Here is a 21,598-nt window from a genome sequence, read left to right as displayed (position 1 = left end):
ATGTCACAGGCTGTTTAATGCTAATACGCCATGAAAATATCATCACATATATCCTGTTTCTCACTCAACAAGTCTGATACTGTAGCTTGGGTAAACCACTTGGCCAAGACATCAAGAAAACACAATTCAGATTGCAGACAGATGAGCCACGATACACAGCCCAGTATCCCAACAAATTCAGTCCATGTGTCTAAATCCTAAATGAAGGTTGTGGTGTTCTGGGTGAAGGAGGCCTATTTACAGGGTCAGATTTTCTAAAATAAATCAGGTTTTTATTGCTTAAATTAACTGCAATTAGCATTCAACCTTTCTAACCTTAGCTACGATTAATAATAATAATAATAATTCATTTATTTTATATAGGCGCCTTTCAAGGCTCTCAAGGTCGCCGTACAAACGCATAAAAAACAAGATACACAATACATAACACCAGCATAAGAGACATAAACAAGACAATGCAGTACATCAATCAATCACATAACCAAATAAATAAAAACAGAGGATGTGTGATGGATAATGATCAGGGTGGATAAGCAAGTGTGAAGAGATATGTTTTGAGGCGTGATTTGAAAATGGGGAGAGAGTCAGTGTTTTGCGGATGTCAGGTGGGAGGGAGTTGCAGAGGCGGGGTGCAGAGCGGCTGAAGGCTCTAGATCCCATGGTGGTTAAACGGAAGGGGGGTGCAGTGAGGCTGAGGGAAGCAGAAGATCTGAGTGTGCGGATGGGTGTGTTGATGTGCAGGAGGCCGGAGAGGTACAGAGGAGTGAGGTTATGGATGGCCTTAAAGGCGAGGAGCAGAATCTTAAAAACGATACGGGATTTGACGGGGAGCCAGTGAAGTTGCTGAAGAACAGGAGTGATGTGGTTAATGGAGGGGGTTCTGGTGATGATGCCGGCGGCAGAGTTCTGAACCAGTTGAAGTCTGTGGATGGATTTGAGAGGGAGACCAAAGAGAAGGGAGTTGCAGTAGTCGATGCGGGAAGTGACCAGGGTGTGAACAAGAATGGCGGTGGTCTTAGGGTTAAGGGACGGGCGGAGGTGGTTGATGTTGCGTAGATGGAAATAGGCAGACCGACTGATATTACTGATGAGTGATTTGAATGAAAGTGTGCCGTCGAGGATGACACCCAGACTCTTAACCTGAGGGGAGGGGGAGACTGAAGAGTTGTCTATAGTAATGGAGAAACTGTCAGGTTTGGTTAGGGTGGATTTTGTGCCAATGAGGAGAACCTCGGTTTTACTGTCGTTAAGTTTGAGAAAGTTAGAGGAGAACCAGGATTTGATGTCCTGTAAGCAGTCAGACAGGGAGGATGGAGGGAGGATGGTGGTTGGTTTGGAGGACAAGTAGAGCTGGGTGTCATCCGCGTAGCAATGAAAGTGGATGTTGTGTTTACGGAAGATATTGCCAAGAGGAAGTAAATAGATGATAAAAAGAAGAGGCCCCAGGACAGAGCCCTGGGGAACACCGGTCGTGACTGGAAGTGGCTGTGATTTTAAGGTTTTGAGTTGGATGAACTGAGTGCGGCCAGAGAGATATGATTAAACCAGAGGAGGGGTGTGTCAGTGATCGCGATGGAGGTCAGTCTGTCAATGAGGATGCTGTGGGAAATGGCATCAAAAGCTGCACTAAGATCAAGGAGGATGAGGATAGTTAATAGTCCGGAGTCAGCTGCCATGAGGAGGTCGTTAGTGATTTTCACCAGTGCTGTTTCTGTGCTGTGATGGGGGCGGAAACCAGATTGAAATAGTTCGTACAGGTTATTGTCCCTTAACCACACTTTAACAAACGTTTACTTGACATAAAAACAAACTGTTCCTAATGTTAACAACACAAAAGGATCATGCAAAGATAATGTGGAAAGTAAGAAGTAATAAACCAAAACAATGGCCTTAGATGGGATACAAAAAAAACAAAAAAAACGTAATGAGATATGATCCTGGGATATGTAGAATCATTAAATATCAACATCTTTGTCTGCTCATATGGTTTCAATGCAATGACAGACATTTAGGCATTGGTACTCACCAGTGATGTGGTAGCTGACTTGACGGTTAACAGCAGAGCTGTCATCATCTCTGGTGTTCAGCACAGCCACCACCTGGCCTGGCGGGTCGCTCTCCTGAACTGAACCAAAGTAGTGTTGCTCCAGGAACATGGGCGGATTGTCATTGATGTCTGATACTGCTACGGTCACAGTGATTGTACTGGAAAGAGATAAGGTCTCCCCAAGGTCAGAGGCAATCACTGTGAATGTGTAGGATGGATTCGTCTCGTGGTCCAGGTCCTTGCGTGTGGAGATCCAGCCTGTGTTACTGTCAATGCTAAAGGTTCCAACCAATGCATCTGATTCTGCTTCTGACTGGATTAATGTCCCAAGACTATATGTTACCTGGCCATTTGCCCCTGAGTCTGGGTCTAATGCTTGGACTTGAATGATTCTGGTTCCAATTGTCATTCCCTCCATAACTGTGGCCTCATATGAATTGGCTTCAAAAGCTGGTTTGTTGTCATTTAGATCTAAGACTTTGATTTCAATATCAACAGAAGTGACAGAATCCAGCTTAGCCTGTTGTACAATGGCAGTGACTTTGAAATGGTAACCTTTTATCACCTCATGGTCCAAGGGTTTATCAAGCTTGATCACACCTGTATCCTTTTCCACCACAAACATCCCATCTTGGTTGTTTTCTCCCGTCTCTCCGTTGACCAGGGCAAAGGTAGCTGAGAGCAAGGCATGCCCAGGAGAAGTGTTAAGGTGCACCATCCCTATGGCTGAACCTATGGGGGTATCCTCTGGTAGGCTAAATAAGTATTGATGTTGGCTAAAGGAAGGAATGAAGGCATCTGGAGAAAGAACATGGATGTAGACAGACACTAAAGAGTGCCGTACTGGATTACCTCCATCAACTGCCTTCACAAAAAAAGATAAAACGGAGTTCCTCAAGTGGCTGAAGCTGCCTTTAGTCACCATCCATCCATTGTCTGGGTCTATCTCCAAAATGTCTACCACAGGGACATGGGCCTCACTGTAAAGTGAATATGTTACTTTGGCATTCGTGCCATCATCAGAATCATAAGCCTGAATTTGTGTCACCATAAACCCTTTAGCTACAGTAGATTTCACTGAAGCTCGGTACTCGGTAGCACGGAAGCGAGGAACATTATCATTATCATCCAACAGAGTAACGTGTACTGTACAGTAAGAGACACGTCCTCCTGAGTCCTGGGCTGCCACTGTCAAAACAATGTCCTTATTGGCTGGGTCCTCACGGTCAAGCTTTTCTACAGTGGTGATCTGGCCATTGGCATCAATGTTAAATTGGTCGTTTCCCACATCATTTACAAATGAAAAAGTGATGTGACCAAACACTCCAGGGTCTGCGTCCGTTGCCTTTACCTGCAATGAAAAAGTAAAGGCAGAGATGAGTATTTTAGAATTACACTTATATGTTAGTATTGTTCCACTATACAATTGAATATAAAATGTCTAAAATAATTTCAATAACACTTACTTGTATAACTTTAGTTCCCACAGCAGAATTTTCTCTTAAATCTGCCTCGTACATGTTCTGTCCAAACACAGGACTAAACAGGTTGGCCCCCAACACCTTGACATGAACCTGTGCGGTGCTGGTGAACACCCCATCAGACACTGAAACGTTGAGGCTGTAGGCAGGCTCCATTCTTTGCTTAAGGTGGCTGGACAATGTGATGACTCCTGTTTTTTTGTCCATCATAAAGTTCATTCTTTCATTTCCTGACAAAATGCTGTATTCCAACTTGTCAAAATCAGAACTATCGGCATCTGAGGCCTGGACACAGGTTACAAAGTGACCCCTGGGTGCTAACTCATTCACATAGGCCTCATAGAGTAGCTGATTGAAAACTGGTGGATTGTCGTTCATGTCATTAACTACAACTATGACTGATACTTCACTACTCAATGGGGGGAAGCCATTATCAGTGGCCCTGACAATGAAGTCATACTTCTGGACGAGTTCATGGTCCAGCATACGCGCTGTCAGGATTAATCCACTGCTGCTATCAATATGAAAGTAGTCTGTTCTGTTGTGCACATCTGAGAAGATCTGGTAACGAACAACATTGTTTTTATCTGAGTCTTTGTCAGCGGCAATAACTTGAAGTGCTGGAGTTCCAATCATGGCTGTTTCCGACAAAATGACCCTGTAGGACATTTTTTGGAAGATTGGTAGGTTATCGTTTACATCCTGGACAACCACATTTACAGCCACCTCAGCACGGGCACCGGTAAGATAATCTGTGGCTCTGATGGTCAGATGATAAGACGATGCTGCTTCGTAGTCCAAAGAGTGGATGACGCTTACGACTCCAGTATCAAAACCAATGTCAAACTGTAAAGACGGGTCTCCATCAACTATGGTGTAGATGATGCTTTGACCTTCAGGACTAGTGGCATTGATGCCGAGAATAGGTGTCTGCACAGCAACATCCTCGTTCACAGAAACAGAATAAAATGGTTTGTCAAAGACAGGCATGGCTTTGTTGACAACTGTGATGGGGAACTCTATGGTAGATGAGAGGGGTGGATAACCACCATCTCTGGCATATATCACCATCTGATATTCCATATTAGACAGGTCAGACTCAAAAGCCCTCTTGAGGCTTAGACCACCTGTCAGCTGGTTGATATCAAAGTGATCATGGTTGTCCTTTAGATAGTAAGACACCTCTCCATTAATGCCTTTGTCCCCATCTACCGCCATGACCCTGAAAATGGGTGATCCTGGCTCAGCTTCTACTTGAACAGCTGCATAATAAGGCAGTCCAACAAACACAGGGGAATTATCATTTATGTCCTCAACTTGGACTCTGACCATAACCCTTGCCACGTGCAGATGGTCGTGCTCCCTTCTGGCCTCAACGACCAGTTCATAGAACTCTTGCTCTTCACGGTCAAAGGGTATACCTGTGGTTTGGATCACACCAGAAGTTGGACGAATTATGAAACTTGTCCCAGCATTTAACAAGGTGTACTTCAATGGTTCATTTAGACGGTTTCCCACAGCGTTGACAACAGCCACTTTGGTGATATTAGATACATTCTCTTGAATAGATGAAGAGTAAAGGCTCTGAGAGAAGCTCAGACCAGAGTCCAGAGCCTCTCGGACCAGAATGGTAACTAAAGATGTGCTGGAAAATGTCCCATCGGAAACTTTGACACTGAAGCGAAAACGTTCTTTGGAGAAGTTGTTGTTTTTGACTGTGATGACTCCACTGGAAGGTTTGATGGCAAAGTGCTCCAGCACGCCATCAGTCAGAGAGTAGGTGAGCTCTGAAGGGACGTCTTTGTCGGGGTCAATGGCTGAAACCTGCAGAGCTTCCACTCCCACATAGGTCGGAAGTAACAGTACTGTCTCATAGGCATTCTGGGTAAAGCGAGGTGGTGAATCATTTGTGTCAATGACTTGTATTGTGACCTCTGTTGGACTGTCTGCTGTCAACTGTGGCCTGCCATTGTCCCTCACATGGACATGGAAGTGGAAGGTGGCAAATGTCTCATGGTCTAGATTAGCGATTGTTCTGATGGATCCAGTCCCAGAATCCACTGTGAAGAACATTTTTGCAGTGTCCTCGACAATCTGGTAGACCAAAAGAGCATTTTGGTTGTGGTCAGTATCAGTGGCCTTAATTACGAGAGGTGAATCATCTGAGTTCAGGACCACGCTGTTGACTGGTGCTGCCTCGCTGATGCTGCCATGATAGTGAAGCTGCTGGAAAACTGGTGGGTTATCATTCTCATCCACTACCTGGATCAACAGAGTAGCATTGGAGGCCATGCCAGCCATGTTTGTAGCCTGGACTATCAAGGTGTAAGATGCTGTAGTCTCATAGTCTAGAGTCTTTTGAGTAGTAATCACTCCACTGTACTGATTTATCTGAAAGACACGATCTGCGTTGCCCTTCTTTATGTCATAAGTGAGGGTGGACTGGCTGACTGCACTGACTGTGTTGACAGAGGTCCCAACCACAGCGTTTTCTGTGATTTCAGCATGGTATTCAGGCTGGGGGAACTTTGGTCCGGCATTATCAGAGAGAGTGACAGCTATGCGCACTATAGTGGTGGTGGACAGGGGAGGAGAGCCATTGTCAGTGACTCTAATGGTAAGAACATAATGGCCTATGCTGGACAAGTCCAAGTCCCGTGCAACAGTGATTATGCCCAGAACGGATTCAATATGGAAAGCATTTCCAGTGTTTCCTGTTGGAAAATCAAAAACAGTTCTATCAATGTAGTGGTTAATAGGTAGGGTAATTATTTATAAAGTATTTAAAAAACATCAAAGTACAAGAGCAAGTATTTTGCTTTCAGAGGTGCGTACCTGCTTCAATGGAGTAGTGTAGCTCTGCATTCTCGCCCTTGTCTTTGTCCAGGGCTGTAATCTGAACCACAGCCGATCCCACTGCTGCTGACTCGTAGACTGAGCCTTCATAAAGCGCACTGGTAAAGATTGGTACATGGTCATTGATATCTTCCACTTCTACTAGCACACGAGCCAGGTTCTTTCTGTATGGGAACTCTTGGTCCTTTACCTGTGAATTAAAAAAAAGGCATCCTTTCATTTCATTTCATTTCAAACCTTTATTTATCCAGATTGGTCCCATTGAGATCATAGATCTCTTTTTCAAGGGAGACCTGCAGCATATAGGTTCCACATGAAACATAAAACAATAAAGGACATTATACATTATATTTACAGGATACATAATTATAGACATTTGAGGTCACTACAGAGTGTACCATCTGATTATCATGTAACTTAAGAATTTCAAATGTGCACAGTGACATCATTGTCCAAAAACAACATTGAAAATATCACAACACCAGAACCTTTGCGATTACACTTTCCTTTGCCACATGCATTTCCCAAAATGTCACATTGTTAAAAATGTTGGCTTAGTGTTAAGCAAATCAGTATAAACGTATCCAATCTCCTGTCCTTTGATTATTGTAGATTACGGCTGAAAGATATATTGTTTTAGCTTTGACAGTGAAATCCGCACCTTTGCAATAGCCCTGTAAACCTTACTAAAGATGAATTCGTTTAACCTCAAAACAATATTCCTATTTGTTTCCATTATACAATATAAACTGCGGAAAAACAGTTTGCAATTTCAGTTCTCCCAATATCTTGCAGGCCTAGTCATACTGCTACCGCATGCTAATTAGCTTCCGTGCAAATGTATGAGTTCAAATATAATGATAGCACAGACTTATAGATTGCTTCTGGCTCTACATATGAGACACCATTTCTTCTTTTAAGGGGCTTCTCTTGTCCTATCCACTCAATACTTATAACTAACAAGAGTATAATAACCACAGACCCGGCCTTGGTTATTGAAGTTGCAAGAAAATCAAAATGTGTTCTCCATCACCATAGTAAAACATAAAAAAATCACTGCGCTCTCCAGATATTTGTCAATAAAACAGATCAGTGTATTAGTGTATCAGGTCCAACTAGAAGCGCTTTAGTGCTTCAGAACTGGTGTCTTTTGGCTGGTTTACTCAAATTCAAGCCCATTGAAAGGACTAAGGTTTAAAGAGTCAACTTTACATACTGTATTGAATATCATACAAGTATTATAACAATATCGAACCGTGTAGTCATTGGATCTCCAAGACCTTCAGTTTAGTACGCAACTTGCTTCAGTTCAGTCATCCATGTCTTGATATTTATATTGTTGAATTACAATACAATTAGGACTACATGTTGGAACATGCAAAACATACTTTTTAAATGTAAGTTTGATTTCATGCCTCAAGTTTGTTTTGACTGCTACAAATTTCCATTGTGAGCCCAAGGAAATAAATATCAAATCATGAATGTTGTGTACCTCTATTCTGCAGCAAAACAAATAAGCACAGCTTGCAGCTTGTACCTTTAATTGCCTGCTGCTCAAAATTGTCTGGGAACCACCAGCATGATAAATTAAACAAGGACTGAATGACCTTAAAATAAGAACATATTTCTATTGACACAAGCACGCAGACAAGACTGGATCCTCTCAGTGGAAAATATGTCTCAAAGAGTCACAGCTGTTATCACGAGATCCTAAATAAAAGTAAATGGCAAACACTTACAAGGACAGTCAGGATGTGCTGGGCGCAGGCCTCGTGGTCCAGCCTCTGGGTGGTGTAGATGGTACCGAGGCTGGAGTGGATGCGGAACAGACGCATGCTACTGGGGTCTATGGAGCTCTGCAGAGAGTAGGTCAGCTGGTGATGCTCGTCCCGGTCCGACGCCAGAACCTGGACCACTTCAGTGTCAGGGGGCGTGTCTTCAGAAATAGTGACATCATAGGTCGGTTGGGAGAATATGGGAGTGTTGTCGTTGTTGTCCATAATGGTGATGTGAACCTGGAACATTGAGAATTTAAATTGAAGAGAGGAATGAGCAAATACATCATTAACAGAGTTATGAATATTTTATGATGGCAGGGAACATTTTGCCATGTTAAAAACATTTCCTCCTCATGTTAATTACAATGCCGCATTTGTTGTACACCAACAACCAAATTGTTGAGACACGAACATGCTTCATATAATCATCAGTGGCGCATCTTTAGGTAGGAGGGCTAAAGTCCCGTAAGCTTGAATGAACCAAAGACCTTTTTTCGGGCATTTAGCCAACCATTAATTTAAAGAAATACATTGACTTCGAGAAGAGGGAGCCCCAAAGTGCTAAAATGCTAACTCATTTACGGAGTTAGTGCTCATTCCTGCATCGCTGAATTTGTAGGAGATAGGGTTATGGAATCTGTTCTCAGGAACTTCAGTTGTCCGCATCTCTTCACCATTATTGTTGAATCAAAAACGTCTGTTGTCAGACATGCTATAGTGGATTCAGATATGTCTGTACAGCAGCAGGAAACCACTGGAATAATCTCTCTTCTTGGGCTTTTGTATGGTCTGTCATTACAGGTATCCAAGAACTTTGAGATGTTCTTGCTGTGTCAAGAGGGCTGAAGTGTTTCCCTCAGAGAGCGACATAAAGGGTATTTTTGCACAACTATTTTACCCTCTTTCGAACATTCATACGAGAGACATTTAAGAAAAATCTATATGTATATTAATAGGATTGCTGCATTAGTGTATTCAATGATATAGTCAATGTAAATAGCTGTAGTGCTTTCTTTGAGAGGTCAACTATAGGACACATATGAGTGTTAAAAAGACAAGCTTTCTTCACAACACTCATATCACTGCACTTCTTGTTGTGCTAATGGCGTGATGTATCAGAGTGTACACTGAGCAATCGTGAGCAGAGTTGAGAGTGTGCCAGGGTGCAGATTGCACAGGAGTCCCGCAGAGTGTTTCGGGTTGCTGCGTGTCATGACTCATGGAAAGTTCCTGAGTCACAGATGACTGGTGATGAAACCCAGCTTGAGTCAGGGAAAATAGGACGAGAGGCAGAGAGCGACAGGACATGAGGCCAAGAGCAGAGACACAAAAGGAAATGAAAGCAAGAGTACATTTTATTTCATTAAAACCCTGAGGCGAAGCTGCGCCGTAACAGAATGGTGGAGCAAAGAGAACATGAAGGAAAATACATGATAGGTTTATGATTGCACACATCTGACAATTGATTATTTACATTTATTAGGCATTTAGTCTTGCCTTCCCCATTAGGATGTAATTGCCTGGTGCTAAGATTGATTTTCCAAAGGTGACATATTGTGGAAAATGTGATTCTTAATGCCTTTTTCTTTTTTAAAACTCTTTGGTCAAGAATGTGAAGCCCAGGGTTGTGCTTATTACTAAATATATATATATTTAGTTACAGTTACTTTTTTACTATATTAAAAATAAATCCAAATGACTGGACTGTTAATTGTCACATTTGCATTAATGTTTTATGCATACTTGAAAGTCCATTTGTAATTTGTTGCTAGCTTTCATTTTCATTTATTCTCATTTGAAACCAGTTGCCAGAAATTGGCTGGATGTGGTCAGCCGGTCTGCATTGCTGCTGTAGAGTGTGTAAGTAGATGTACTTTGGCCCTGAAGGTACTTCATGGTGCTTAATAATGCCTGGGTAAATAAGATTACCCCAAATCTAATTTTCAAGGAAGAGATACAAAAACGTCTTGACCAGAAATGTCGAGAAACTCTGAGTTTAGCATTATGCAAACTGTGGAAATGTGTCTGTGGGTTCAGGTGAGGGGCCGGGGCTGGAAGCCAGGGACAATAGGATGCAAGCTGCTGCTACAGTGAGGCACTTAGCAGGGGGAAGAGGTCAGGATCTGCTGCAGTCTAGCTGGGGACAGCAGAGAACATGCCCGGTAGGAGAGGAGGAAGGCAGGCTGGAGCAGAGTCTGAAGTCTTAACCCTTCTGATTTCTCTTTAGCAATGCTGCCATGTTTGAAGATGTCAGCAATGAACTTGGCAAATTATTAAATTTGTCAAAAAGAAACCTATGAAATAAGAACTAGATTATTATACGTGTAGATTATTAACCTGTTAAACCCGAGAGGACCCTAATCCCGGTCCTGCGGGAAGTTTTTTCACGAAACTGTGTCTCAGGGCTTCTTAATATTTAAAAACCTATTAATGTGTCATACCCATTTAACGGGAAGAAACTCAGCTAACTGACGATACGAACCATTTTTAACGAAACAAATCACAAGTCTCACAAGAAGCGTCTAAATGAGCCATGAGCGAAAAAATGCTAACGCATTTAGCACAGAACTCAAGGTAAAAATACCCTTATTACTTATCGTAACTGCACATACAAAATATTTAGATTAAAGCTGAGATTCCACAGATTCTATAGGTATTAGTATCATCACTGAGCGATCAGAACTCGCGACAGGGGAAGCAAACACAGACATCACAACACATAGCTTTACGGAGCATTCACGGGAGATCGTCTCACCTTAGCTGTTATTCTGATCAAAAGTCGTGTTCAATGGCATTAAAACGATAACAACGCTGCTGAAGGTTAATCCAATGGTTAATCCAATGTGTCTGTGTCACTTTGAAATGATTAGTGATAATCCATCATTCAATTTTTATGTTAAAAGCGGAGATTTGATATTAGCTGCTAATGATAGCCGCCAGAGTGTATCGCGGCTTCCGGTTCCTTGGTTATTCTGGCTGCGCATCACTCATTCACCAATAGGTAATGTTTAGATGGATTTTAGGAACTTCCCTTTGATTCTATTGGCTCAAGCGGTTAAAAAGAGATGTCAATCATCAAAATCGACCGAGGGGGGCCAGAGATATGGAAAATGCACCCAAATGACCGCAGAAGTTGTTTTTTCTAAATCTCTCTACAAAGATCTTGATACAGGGTACTTATTATATGTTATAGTTTGGATTCCTAAAGCTTTTAGTCTACTATCCCATCATTCAAGGGTGGTTTTCACTATACTGTAAGTACCTTTCTTTTTTGGACGGACACTATAATTTACATTGTTTTACTGTGTTTAATCTGAATTTTCTTTAAAATAAAAAAAACTATATTGATTCTGACTTTTCTACATCCAACTCACAGGTTTTACTTTGAGAAAAAGATGATTGATTTACCCCTTTTAGAAGGGAAGATATGGTCATTTGTTCTGGGAATGTCATTTTCGAGCCTGAGACCTGAGAAACAGGCTCGGGGCTTAACGGGTAGAGTTTACGTTGTATTGGCTTAATGAGAACAAATCCATCATCAAGTGATTCTCTTTTTCCAAGTGTCTTCCTCTATGGGTTCCCACAACACATTTTAGAGTTTTTGGAAGCAGTGGACAGCTGTACTCCTGGGTCAGGAAACAGTTTTGAGATCAAGCTGTTGAAATGGGGTTCAGTGCGCTTCAAACAAAAGGCCTGTCAGATCGAGTCATGTGAAACACTTTGCTCTTACGCCCACTTTCCAAAGTTTACAGGCGTACAGAGGTGACTATATGAACTATTCTGTTTTCTCATTCTTCAAACAAATATTTCTTGTGTTACTTTTCTTGTGAACAGCCACACCATAAACACCCCTGAGGAGAGACCGTTTTTAACTGTGCGCCATTACCCGCATTTGTTCAGTTCACCGTGTCAACACAACAAAGACATCGAAAGACACAGAGTTCTTGGAGAGAAAACAGGGAGGGTGTTTCAGGAGAAAGGTACAATGGCAATCATTTGCACTGCCTTCGAGGCCATTTCAAACAGCTAATCATATGTTGACCTTCAGGCATTTTTGGACGGCACGTTTAATGAGCAAAACCCTATGACCTGACTTGGTCACATGACATTAAAGCTATTGAAAACAATTCTGAATTTTCAATAGATTATTAATATAACATATAAAATATACTACAATCCAATTTGAATGAGGATTTGAATGTCCTTCTCGTCCAGCAAATAAAATTGAAGCAAAAACAAATCTGGATTTTCACTAAAATATTCATATAAGATAAAATAAAGAACACTAAAATACATTTAAAAGAGGTGTGTTCTACTCGTACAGCGTATAATTAAATTGACCTAGACCACCTTGTTGTCGTTTTTTATTCGAAAATATACTAAAAGTAAAAAACTTAATGAAGCTCAGCGCAAGTTCAGACAGGAAGACCCATCACTCCGTATTGCACGTCATGGCAATACTCGCTCCCTTCACTAGATGAGAGAGAGCGCCACTCCTTAGCCAACCTATCACTTCCCTCCATTCACAAGCCTAATTATCGCACCTGTTAATCCCTCTATATATGCTCTCCCCTTTTCTATCAGCTGTCTTTCAGGTGTCAACGCGCAACCCTCCTCCACCCCTTCGCCTCCTGCTTCCAACTCAGGGCCAAGCTTAACCTCCTCCCTTCCAACCGGACATAACCACTTATCACCATCACCAGTGTCTAGACCCGGGGGGGTTCATCGGAAACGGTCCTTTCCCTTCCCGAATGATATGCTACAAAACCTGGGCCTAATCGCCAAACACCATTTTGTTCTCTTGTTATAAACTATCATTATGTTTCATTTATATAATATGACGGATAATAAACATGTATTACATACATCACGTCTCTCCTGATTGAAATATAGACTATTGTCATTAATTAGAAAAATAAAATCCAATTTAAAGATGTGTTTCTCTTGTCCAGTGTTCCGATATCAAAGCTGTTTTCATTTGGATTTACATGGTCACATGACATGGATCTATTGAAAATAAAATGTGTTTTATTGCCTTACTCATGACTCTCTAGCAACTTATTCTAAGTTAAGATGACAGCACACAAAGTACAACTTTAGGTGTGGGAGAAACCAACAGAATAGGTAGAAAGTTCCAAACCCTTAGCAAAAACGAAAGATCAAGGGCTACATTGAAACCCAGGACCATCTTGCTGTGAGGTGACAGTGTTAACCACTGAGCATCTGTGCCCACTCTATCCCTGCCAACATACACATACTGAGTAAGTATTACAAAGTACTGTGCAAGATGGCAGCAGGACCAGGAGTAGGACCTCGCGGAGGAGGGAAATGACAACGTGCTCTTTACACACATCCAGAAAAAAGACTCTGAGATTTGTTCCGATTCCTATCCAGAGACAACATAAAGAGAAGCGAAGGGAAACGAAGACAGGAGTTGAGTCGAGTGCTGCCAGGCGAAGAGTCTAAATTTAAACCCTGATGCAGCAGCAGTCGGCCTTCTGTTGCTCAACTGTGGAGACATTCCCTGGCGGCATACGCCATGCTGACTCTCCATCTGGGAGCCTTCCTCCCATCTTACAGGTGTGTGTGTGTGTGTGTGTGTGTGTGTGTGTGTGTGTGTGTGTGTGTGTGTGTGTGTGTGTGTGTGTGTCTCTGTATCTGTGTGTGAATAGGGAGTTTGTCTGAAACTGTGAAAAAATATAGAAGCCAGTATGTGAAGAATGTATCCTTCTTAACAAAACGGGATTAAAAGCAAAACGACAACAAATCTTTATAACCAGAGACACGGGTTGGAATCCTCAGAATCATAAGCTAACCTCTTGACACCGCGTCACAGAGGTGAGGATACAATTACATTTTATTGACAGCTGCAATCTAGTTTTACAACAACACAGACTATGGTCACGACAATGACTACACAGTCGCTTCAGCAACTCACTGACACGGTGTCTAGAAAACACAATAGGTTTCATATGACTTTGTAGATGAACACATTGAATAGGATTGTTCTTCTTTTAATGTATTTATTTGTATTATTCAACCCCTCTAGAATTTTGCAATGTAGTAAGTTAATTCAGTAGGGAACACGTGTATTTCTTTCTTTGTTACCTCTTGGGTCTTACAGTAGTTAAAGCTATTTCAATGAGTATATTAAGGTGGATGGTAAAATGAATTTGTTTACAAAATCACCTTTTTCTTTAACTTTGACCTCATGTACTTACCTTTGTTTTTCTAAATGAGGGATTATTAGCGACATTTTCGTTGTTTAAATAAGTGTAACTTCGAATAAACAGTTGGCTTGTTTCTAAATTGCAATTACTTTTTTCAGTACAGTGTTATAGTTACCGATAGGAAGGCCAATCATTGAAATAGTTCCATTTGATATCATAAAGTTCAACAAGCACAGGGAAAAACAATGTCCTCCAAGAATAACCTTTAAATTCAATAGTTAGTTTGAATGAAAAGGTCAAAGTCGGCTCAATTCAGTCAACAAAGGTTATAAGTAGTGTTCATTGGCAGGATGTGTTGGTGGAGCTCTGACAGAGGAGCCAATGAAGGATGTGGATCAAAGGATGAGAAAGGATAGAGAACCATTTCTTTCCTCGACAATTATGTCCAACGTGAGGTCACTGACCAACAAGACGGATGAACTGGCTGCCTCGGTGAGCGGCCACTCCGCTAACAGAGGGTTCACTTTGCTCCACTTCACAGAAACATGGCTGATGGGAATATACCAGACAGCCTGCTTGAACTAGCCAACTTCATGCTGGTATGGACAGACGGGAGAAACAGAGCGGGGGAGGAGGTCTTGTTCACTCTGCTAACTCCAACGGATAATTGTAAAGGAATGCATTTGCACTCCTGATATCAAGGGGAAGGCAGTAGCGTTGAGACCATGGGAGTTCTTGTGCACCATTGTTGCGTTCGATAGTCCACTACCTTCTGATTTGGCAAGCGCGAGTTTCATCATCCACATCTTTTAGTTGCTGGACTTTAAACGCAGAATCTGTGTTGATTTCAATCATAATCATATCACAATCAAAACAAACTTCTAACAGAGTCGTGCGAATTAGACTTTTAATGTCATCGCGCCGAATATTAGCCGCCTTCAACTTAGCGGTAGTAAAGTGAAGTCATGGAGTTGCTATAAAGCCTAACGTTAGATATTTACTTGGGGTGATTGGATTTACGCTTCAACTATTCAACTAATATAACATTGGTGTTAAGATGTCGAGATTATCCTGATGAACAAAAGTGCAAGCATCATAAACGTGTGATTGCCACCAACTATATACTGGGAAAATCCCATTGCTTTTAGTCACTGGAGCCCTTGCGATGCCGACTTCTGTGTCAGCCTACAAACATGTGCTGGACCCCTTGTATATCAATGTGAAGGGGCCAAACAGCTCTTTTTCCCTCCCTGTTTTTGGAGACAGACCAACAACTGATACAGCTGGAAGCCCCCTACAATCCATTGGTAAGGCAACAAGGACTGCACAAAGACTGAAGGTTTGGTCTAAGGGCACCAAGGAGACTCTACAAAAGTGTTCACATGTCATCAACTGGGAATTGTTCCAAGAGGATATTAAATTGCATCTGTTTCTGTGAGGTCAACAGCATTATACCCTCTAAAAGAGTAAGTAAGTAAGTAACACTTTATTTATATAGCACCCGTCTCAATGCGGATGTACAAAGTGCTTTACAGTACAGTACACAGGACACAATTCAAAGTACAACTATAAAATGTAGAATAAAAGGCATAAAACAGCAGCAGGTAAAACATAGGATAAAACACCAGTAAAAGACAGCCACTACCTCACCTCCCCCGACGACCCAAAGGCCTGTCGGAAAAGGTGGGTCTTTAACTGCCCCTTAAAAATATCTATTGAGGCAGCTACTTCCCAAACAACGAACTTTGGACTGACAAGGAGATCAAAACACTTCCCAACAGAAAGACGAAGACTGTCACGGTTAGGGATCATGAGGAATTCCTGGCTGTCCAGAACGAGCTGAAGAGGAACGGAGGATTGAGGGCAAGGTGTGGAAAAACAGAGAAGGAGGTTTGTAATGGAGTGGAATGATGCATTTAGGGTCCTGGCTACGTTAGCCAATTCTTTACCGAACTTATAAGATTCTTTTAACGAGAACTAGTCATTGGGGCCACCGTGGCTCAGGAGGTTGATGGTCATTCTTCAATCCAAAGTTTGGTGGTTTGATCCCCAGTCCACGCTGTCAACATGTCCTTGGGCAAGATACCTAAACCCAGATTGCTCCTGATGGCATGTTCAACGGGGTATCTCTGTATGACTGTGTGCATGGGTACACTTGTATGTAAAAGCACTTTGAGGGGTTGCAAAGACGGGGAAAACGCTTTATAAAATCCAGTCCATTCATACAAAATGCAGCCCATTGACCATTGCTACTTTTTCCATACCTGTGTGTACGCAGTGTTAGTTCCGTCTGTGGCCTGCACTGATAGGTTGTAGAAGGAGCGCTGCTCTGCATCCAGAGGCTTGGCGATGATGATGGTGCCCGCAGACTTCTCCACGTCAAACACACTGTCGCTGGTCCCACCTGCTCCGGGAGGAAGGTCATAGGAGGAGGGAGGTGCACAACGTGTCAATCATACAGACAATACACATTGGTGGGATGAATATGTGAATACACACAACAGACAGTTTTATTTATGGAGCGATGGTTTTCATTCATGTGCAGAAGCGTCTTCACTTTGAATATGGCACAGGGGTGAATGTGGTGCTCTGCATGCTGCACGTGACTGGAGACCATTGCTGCCCACACTCTCCATTGGTTTTCCTCGGGAGTGTGTTATGATATACATGAGGGAGGGATGGCTGCTGACAGGGTTAACCCCCCGACCCGGTACACATACACACACAATCCACACACAAACCAACTCTCCAAACTCCTGCAAACAAACACAAAGCACAAGTTCACTGCAACACAATGAAGCTTTAGCACTGGACATGCAAGCGACCATCTGTGTGTGTGTGTGTTTGCACACTGCACACTTCTTGCACTGAAGGCCAAAGGATACTCCCAACCCAATATAGAAATGTTAATGAGTAAGCCGTGGACATTACCATAACTGTAATAAGAAAAGCAAGGCGCGGAAACACACCAGTTGGGAAATTAACTACTTTTTTTTTTTTAAATCACCAGATGAAATATATGTCTACTTGTGCATCCTTGCTTAAATGCTTATAAAGCCGAACACCCTAATCCCACACAGCAGCCCTAACCCTAGCTAACATGACATCACTTTATACGTTTTGAGCATATGCTGAAGATGTTTTGGAATAATATTGTTATTGTGACATAAAAGGTTATTTTGTCTCATGCTTGATTGAGTTATTGTTTTAAATAAATAAAAAGGTATCTCACAATTAGGATAGAGACACTTACAACTGTACTACCATTGTCACAGTATTATTATAGAACAGAATAAGCTGTTCTGGAGGTGGAGCTGTGCTTGTTATCAGGCATTAATACTCATCTCACCAGCCACATTTAATTAAACGTGTGTGTGTGTGTGTGTGTGTGTGTGTGTGTGTGTGTGTGTGTGTGTGTGTGTGTGTGTGTGTGTGTCTGTGTGTGTTGCAGGTGTTGCAGGCTCAAAGGGATTCCTCGATGGCAAATCTTTCTAATAATTTATGAACACAGTCATTACCACTTAGCCATGGCTTACTGTGTGTGTGTGTGTGTGTGTGTGTGTGTGTGTGTGTGTGTGTGTGTGTGTGTGTGTGTGTGTGTGTGTGTGTGTGTGTGTGTGTGTGTGTGTGTGTGTGTGTGTGCGCGTGTGTGTGTGTGTGTGTGTGTGTGTGTGTTCACTTCCATCAATGGGTTAGTCTGCACTCATCTAATTGATGTCCGGACATTGCAATACATCGGCTTTGAATCCTTTAGAAATATATATATTTTAATATCTGTAGGTTTTGCTTTCAACATGTGTAGGTCATGTTAGTAAAAGTTAGGTTACAATGTTGTGGGCACAAGGAATTGTGGGACAACATTATCTCCTCTCCTTTCTTAAAGGATGGTCCGGTGTTTCATATGGAGATACCAAGGGAACCAATAAAGCTCCTTTCCTAACATCTAAATGATGTGAACAGCTTTTATCATGGTTGATTCTTCCGGAGTCTTCTCCCTCTGTTAGGAACCTTCCTAAGCAAGAAAGGCTATCTGACCTTGGACTGCTCAGTATTCAAACAGACAGAAGAGTACATGTGGCAATGTGGACATGGTTCTGTGTGCACCATAACATATTAATGACGGGCAGCTTCAAACAGCCACGTCAGCCCTCCGACCTTATCATCCTTATTGAGGGCATACAGAAGAAAAGGCTCTGGCAAGAGTCCTACTGAGGCTGGAAATAGCCTCCCGCCTGCTGACGGCCAAATTACAGAGAGAAACAACCCAGCACTCCGCAAAACAGGGGGAGGCAAACAAGCCTCTGTTCGGGTCTAAAATTAGTTTCCACTGCCTGTCTGAGGCCAAGTCCATTCTCATTGGTTCAGATGGACAGTTCACTGAACATGGTGATGTCTCACCTCACTCTGCTAGTAATAACGTAGTGTGATCAGAGTTAACCTCTTAACCTCCACCCTGCTGCTGTCCTGTCATCCATGCAGTGACACTTTTGCACCTCCACTAGCTACAGTAGCAGTTACTAGCAGCTCCTGTTCGCACTGGATGACATCTTTAATATGAAATACTTTTACTCAATAACAGGTATACATCTGCAATATATCTGCAATTGTACGGCGCTATAATCACTTTAATGAAGAAAATACTTATTTTTATAAATGTCCCAAGCCCTTTAAGGTCACAATACTTAAATTATATCTATGACAATCAGGTTACTTAAATTGCTGCTACTCATCTTTGAGCCATGGTTGTGAACTATTTTGTCTTTATTTATATTTTATTACTAATGTGTGCTTTACTTTTTTGATTATTTCATGTCTCTTTTTTTTTCCTGCTATTCAACTTTTGCTGTAGCACTGCAATGTCCCCGCTGTGGGAATAATAAAGGATTTCTGATTCTGATAAATACACTGTAGAATCTTTGCATATGACAATAACGCCTTGCATCTTGAATCTTCAGCCCCTTGTGGCCAGAATCAGTATTGCATCAAAAGAACAGTCAAATCAACTCAGGACAGAACATCAGTTGGATCAGCAGAAGGTTGTATGCCTTTCAGAGCTTCTGTAATGTCAACAGAATAATGAGTCATTGTGTTTAAGGTGTGGTTGGTCTGTGTGGGTGTATGTGTAGTCTGTCTGTATATGCACTCTTTGTATTTTGCATTTTAAATGTGTGTATTTCTCTGTGTATGTGCACATCTATTCTTTCCATCTATAACGTTTTTTCTCAGATACGCTGCTTAGAAAATATTGCTTCCTCTTTCTCTCTAGCCAATCCTGAGGACAACACCAGCTTTTTGAAGAGTTTGTTGTGTATCAGTCTTACAGAAGAGCTACACTTATATTCACACACATCCAACACACCGCTCGGAGTCTGCATTTTATTCACTCCACTTCCCAGTATTTTTTACTTTTCTTTTTACTAGTGTCAGCAGAGTGCAATCTCGGCACATCTTTCAGAGTTGGTGTGGATTAAACGGACGGGTGCTTCAGCTGACGATGGTGTTTAAGCGCCGTGTGTTTGGTGCTGCAGGCTGTGTTGTCTTCTTCAGCCCCAACCTGCTGCCCAGCAGTGGATTGCAGCCATTTGTTAAGCTAATGGGTCAGCAGAGAGACGGAGACGAGTGTGCCCCTGTGAACCTGCCTTTAAAAAGTGCTGCAAGAAGGCATGCCTTCATTCCATAAGGAGTGTGTGTACAGGTGCTGCTAACACAGGTCATTAGACAGAGCTGTAACCCTGGTGGTTGTTGCCATGGGAGCAGATAAAAAGGTTGCGATACCTTTTTACCAAACCGTTCTGCCCACCAATGAACCTTGGCTTCAATGTAGTCCATTGCTGACACACACACACACACACACACACACACACACACACACACACACACACACACACACACACACACACACACACACACACACACACACACACACACACACACACACACACACACACACACACACACACACACACACACACCACACACACACACACACACACACACACACACACACACACACACACACACACACACACACACACACACACACACACACAGTTTACTCAATATGTCAGCAGCATCAATGAGAAGCACGGGACGTGATGGGCACCGGAAAAAAAGGGCAAGGAAAAGGAAAAAATATGGAGGAAAACAAGGACAGGAAGTGAAAAAAGAGGACAGCAGGAAGAGGAAATAGGAATCGAGATACCTTCTGAGGAACAGTTCCTGCCACAAGCGCTCTGCAGAATATAGAACATCTCACGAAAAGACCTGGGACCTTCCAGGCATGAAGCATTAAGGAGAAAGAGGAAAGAGAAGGTGAGACAGGGAGGCAGACAGGCCCGAGGGAGAGGAGGAGGAGGAGGAGGAGGAGGAGGAGGAGGAGGAGGAGGAGGAGGAGGAGGAGGAGGAGGAGGAGGAGGAGGAAGGACAGAGAAAGATTTAAAGAAGTGAACCTCTATCTATTTAATGCTATGATGAATTCTACGGAAAACAACACGGTTAATGTCTTATTAGGGACATTTGTCCTTTTAGCCAATTTCAAAAATGCTTTTTTTCTGATGGGTTTAACTTCACTTATGCACATTTTTGAGGAACGAAGTCTTAAAGGTGGGTTAGGTAATTTTGGAGAAACCAGCTCTAGTGCGCTAGCATTTGAAAATAAACAACCGGAAAAAATCTGCCACTTCCTCACAGAGCCCCTCCTCCAACACACACGCACATGACCAATGAGGGCACGAGATAAGTTTGTGCACAGATGGAAGGCTGACAGGCAGGTAGGCCATCCAGTTACTTTAGCCGGGCCGGCTCAGATGATTGGTCGAGCTTTTTACAGCGCCACGGCTTCCACAGATGATATTTTTTAATGGATTTGTTGTCAAAGCACTTCAGATATTCATTGCTATCGGGATGTTAAGAGCATTCCATGGAATATAACAACACGTGTATCTCGAGCCGGTTTCTCAAACTTACCTACCCCACCTTTTAATTAAAAATGTTATGGACATGACATGTTCTTTCTTTTTCTCTTAAGACAGAGTGACCTTTGGTAAACACCCTTTATATATCGCAATCAACATGTTTTGGTCTGTTTGCAGTGTTTCCCCGGGACTGAGTGGCTACGAGCTAAAGGCTAACGTTAGCTTGTTTTACTGATAGCTTGATTCATCGAGGCCCGAAGAAGCACACCGTCACTTTGATAAAAAATATTTCACATTACTCTAGCTTTGAAAGTTATAACACAACTCAACAACATATAGAGTTCTAAGCGGA

At 42.3% G+C, this 21,598-nt stretch overlaps 1 protein-coding gene across 4 annotated transcripts in view; it reads right to left on the bottom strand.

The window, feature by feature from the left end:
• Positions 1 to 21,598, bottom strand: part of fat3a (FAT atypical cadherin 3a) — a 204,433-nt gene that overhangs the window by 37,785 nt on the left and 145,050 nt on the right. For 3 of the 4 annotated variants that reach the window (XM_034097345.1, XM_034097346.1, XM_034097347.1), the window contains exons 7-11: positions 16,597 to 16,736; positions 8,124 to 8,399; positions 6,364 to 6,574; positions 3,514 to 6,242; positions 2,027 to 3,398 (exon numbers count right to left, since the gene is read on the bottom strand). In XM_034097345.1, the coding sequence (XP_033953236.1) occupies positions 2,027 to 3,398; positions 3,514 to 6,242; positions 6,364 to 6,574; positions 8,124 to 8,399; positions 16,597 to 16,736 (4,728 nt within the window). Of the gene's footprint in view, positions 1 to 2,026; positions 3,399 to 3,513; positions 6,243 to 6,363; positions 6,575 to 8,123; positions 8,400 to 16,596; positions 16,737 to 20,534; positions 20,604 to 21,598 lie in introns of all 4 variants that reach the window. The other variant, XM_034097344.1, reaches the window with a different exon arrangement.

The sequence above is a fragment of the Pseudochaenichthys georgianus genome, chromosome 13 (genome assembly GCF_902827115.2).
Source record: "Pseudochaenichthys georgianus chromosome 13, fPseGeo1.2, whole genome shotgun sequence".
In the NCBI taxonomy this organism is placed as follows: Eukaryota; Metazoa; Chordata; class Actinopteri; order Perciformes; family Channichthyidae; genus Pseudochaenichthys; species Pseudochaenichthys georgianus.
This window is presented reverse-complemented; position numbering and strand designations above follow the sequence as displayed.